Source organism: Terrapene carolina, unplaced genomic scaffold (assembly GCF_002925995.2).
Source record: "Terrapene carolina triunguis isolate 2854851 unplaced genomic scaffold, T_m_triunguis-2.0 Scaffold11732, whole genome shotgun sequence".
Lineage (NCBI taxonomy): Eukaryota > Metazoa > Chordata > Testudines > Emydidae > Terrapene > Terrapene triunguis.
Genome location: NW_020676083.1, coordinates 1 through 2,921, shown reverse-complemented (window position 1 = coordinate 2,921; position 2,921 = coordinate 1). Strand labels below are relative to the sequence as shown.

Genomic DNA, 2,921 nt, shown 5'->3' with positions numbered 1-2,921 from the left:
GGCAGGTAAACAAACCAGCCCGGCCCGCCAGGGGCTTTCCCTACACAAGCGGCAGCCCCAGTTTGAGAAACACTGTTTTAGGCCAAGCAACTTATCAGATTCCATCGTCCAAACTCAGTTTCTCTCCCCCAAAGGCCATTGTGGGTATGTCTACACTGCAAAAAACCCAGCAGCAGCGAGTCTCAGAGCCCGTCAACTGACTTGGGTTTGCACTATGGGGCTAAAAAGAGCAGTGTAGACATTCTCACAGGCTGGAGTCCAGGCTCTAAGCCCCATTCCCCTCACCGGGTCTCAGAGCCCAGGTTCCAGCCCAAGCAGGAACGTCGACACTGAGCTTTGTCATATTCCCTGAAACCTGCCTGTTCTACAAAGTAGATGAGTCATGTGGAAGAGTCTGCTGGGACTCATCAGCCAGAAACTAGAATTAGAAGGGTTTTGCAAAGTCTGTTGAAATCTTTGGTTCCCTCTAATAGCTAGATACCCCATAAATGAATACGGTTGCAATCACCTTTCCTAAACCTGTAATAATCTCGCTGCCAGAAGCCAACATGACATGAACTGAGCCAAGAACCCTTTACCCTAAATAGACTGTTCTCTTTAACAAGGAAAAATAAACATTGCGTGGTTTATGTGTTTGCCCTCCACGGGCTGTTGAGAAAATTTGCCATTCAGTTGGGAGCTTTGGTTGCTGCATTTCACTTATTCCTTGTTGATGCCAAAGTGCAGAATTCTCTGTTTCTGCCATGATTTCCCAAAATTAAATTTTAGAAGAATAAGCGAGACTTACAGGGTGCTCTGTGGCTGGAATATCTGGGGGGTGCTGCAGGTCAGGACTCAGGAGCACTGGCAGAATTGGGAAGGACCCAGTGCTGAGACACCAGAGTAGGTTTGAGGTGTGTTGGCAGATCAATAGGGAGAGGGAATTTAGCACAGAAGATGCCCACACTCTACTGCTGGCTCTAGATAGTGCTGTCGGTTTCTCTCATCTATAAGCACCACTAATTCGTTTATTTTCTGTTCGCTCCTTAGCAGACTGTGCCGCTGTCATCATGTCGGTCAGCGTCCACGAGAACCGTAAATCCCGAACGAGCACCGGCTCTATGAACATCTTGCTTTTCCACAAAACCTCCCACCCAGACTGCGTCCTGTCCCATCTCAACACCTTCCGGAAGCGCTGCGTGTTCACTGACGTCACGCTCTGGGCCGGGAACAGGTCCTTCCCGTGCCATCGTGCTGTGCTGGCGGCCTCTAGCAGCTATTTCGAGGCCATGTTCAGCAACGGCCTGCGGGAGAGCCTGGACGATGAGGTGAATTTCCATGATAGCCTCCACCCAGAGGTGCTGGAGCTGCTGCTGGACTTCGCCTACTCCTCCCAGATCATCATCAATGAGGAGAACGCAGAGTCCCTGCTGGAGGCTGGGGACATGCTGCAGTTCCATGACGTCCGAGACGCAGCGGCCGAGTTCCTCGAGAAGAACCTCTACCCTTCCAACTGCCTGGGCATGATGCTGCTCTCGGACGTTCATCAGTGCCGCAGACTCTACGAGCTGTCCTGGAGGATGTGCCTGGTCAACTTTGAAACAGTACACAAGAGCGAGGATTTCAACAACCTCTCCAAGGACACCCTGCTGGACCTGATCTCCAGTGACGAGCTGGAGATAGAGGATGAGGAGAAGGTCTTCGGGGCCATCATTCAGTGGGTGAAGTATGACTTGGACAAGCGGAAGGTGGATCTCCCAGAGCTGCTGAGGAACGTGCGTCTGGCCTTGTTGCCTTCCAAGTGCCTCAAGGAAGCCATGGCGTGCGAGGACCTGATCATGGCAGATGAGAGGAACAAGCTCATCATGGACGAAGCCATGCTCTGCAAGAAGAAGATCCTCCAGAATGACGGGGTGGTCACCAGCCCCTGTGCCAGGCCCCGCAAAGCCGGGCACACCTTGCTGATCCTGGGCGGGCAGACCTTTATGTGTGATAAGATCTACCAGGTGGATCAAAAGGCAAAAGAGATCATCCCCAAAGCAGACCTGCCAAGCCCAAGGAAAGAGTTTAGCGCCTGTGCCATTGGCTGCAAAGTCTATGTCACCGGTGGGCGGGGCTCGGAGAATGGGGTCTCCAAAGACGTCTGGGTGTATGACACCGTTCATGAGGAATGGGCCAAAGCTGCTCCCATGCTGATAGCTAGGTTTGGGCATGGCTCAGCTGAACTGGAGAACTGCCTCTACGTGGTCGGTGGGCACACTGCGGTGGCTGGCGTCTTTCCGGCATCTCCCTCTGTTTCCTTGAAGCAGGTAGAGAAGTATGACCCTGCCTCCAACAAATGGACCATGGTGGCCCCTCTAAGGGATGGAGTCAGCAACGCTGCAGTGGTCAGTGCTAGGCTGAAGCTTTTTGTCTTTGGCGGGACCAGCATCCACCGGGACATGGTGTCCAAAGTCCAGTGCTACGATCCTGTCGTGAACCGGTGGGCGATCAAAGCAGAGTGCCCCCAGCCTTGGCGCTACACTGCCGCCGCTGTTCTAGGCAGCCAGATTTTCATCATGGGCGGGGACACTGAATTCACAGCTGCGTCCGCCTACCGCTTCGACTGTGAAACGGACCAGTGGACGCGGATCGGGGACATGACTGCCAAGCGCATGTCATGCCACGCCTTGGCCTCGGGGAATAAGCTTTACGTGGTGGGGGGTTACTTTGGGACGCAGAGGTGTAAAACGCTGGATTGTTATGACCCTACCTCGGACACGTGGAACTGTATAACAACAGTGCCGTACTCCCTCATCCCCACGGCTTTCGTCAGCACATGGAAGCACTTGCCAGCTTGAGAGGCATTGGCTTGGGCCCAGAATTCAGACGCTTAACCGGGTAAGATTATATATATTTTTAACCTGATACTTCACCTCCACCGCCTAAAATCTGCATCCACA

At 53.1% G+C, this 2,921-nt stretch overlaps 1 protein-coding gene across 1 annotated transcript; it reads left to right on the top strand.

Moving 5' to 3' along the window:
• The first annotated feature begins 1,035 nt into the window (after window positions 1–1,035).
• Window positions 1,036–2,850, top strand: KLHL25 (kelch like family member 25). Its single transcript, XM_024220886.2, has one exon. It carries the CDS (start codon window positions 1,050–1,052, stop codon window positions 2,817–2,819), a length of 1,770 nt encoding a protein of 589 aa, XP_024076654.1. The 5' UTR covers window positions 1,036–1,049; the 3' UTR covers window positions 2,820–2,850.
• Window positions 2,851–2,921: the final 71 nt, after the last annotated feature.

Bases quoted from the DNA above. Each gene is read 5' to 3' on its own strand.
- KLHL25 (XM_024220886.2), top strand. From the start codon at position 1,050: ATGTCGGTCAGCGTCCACGAGAACCGTAAATCCCGAACGAGCACCGGC.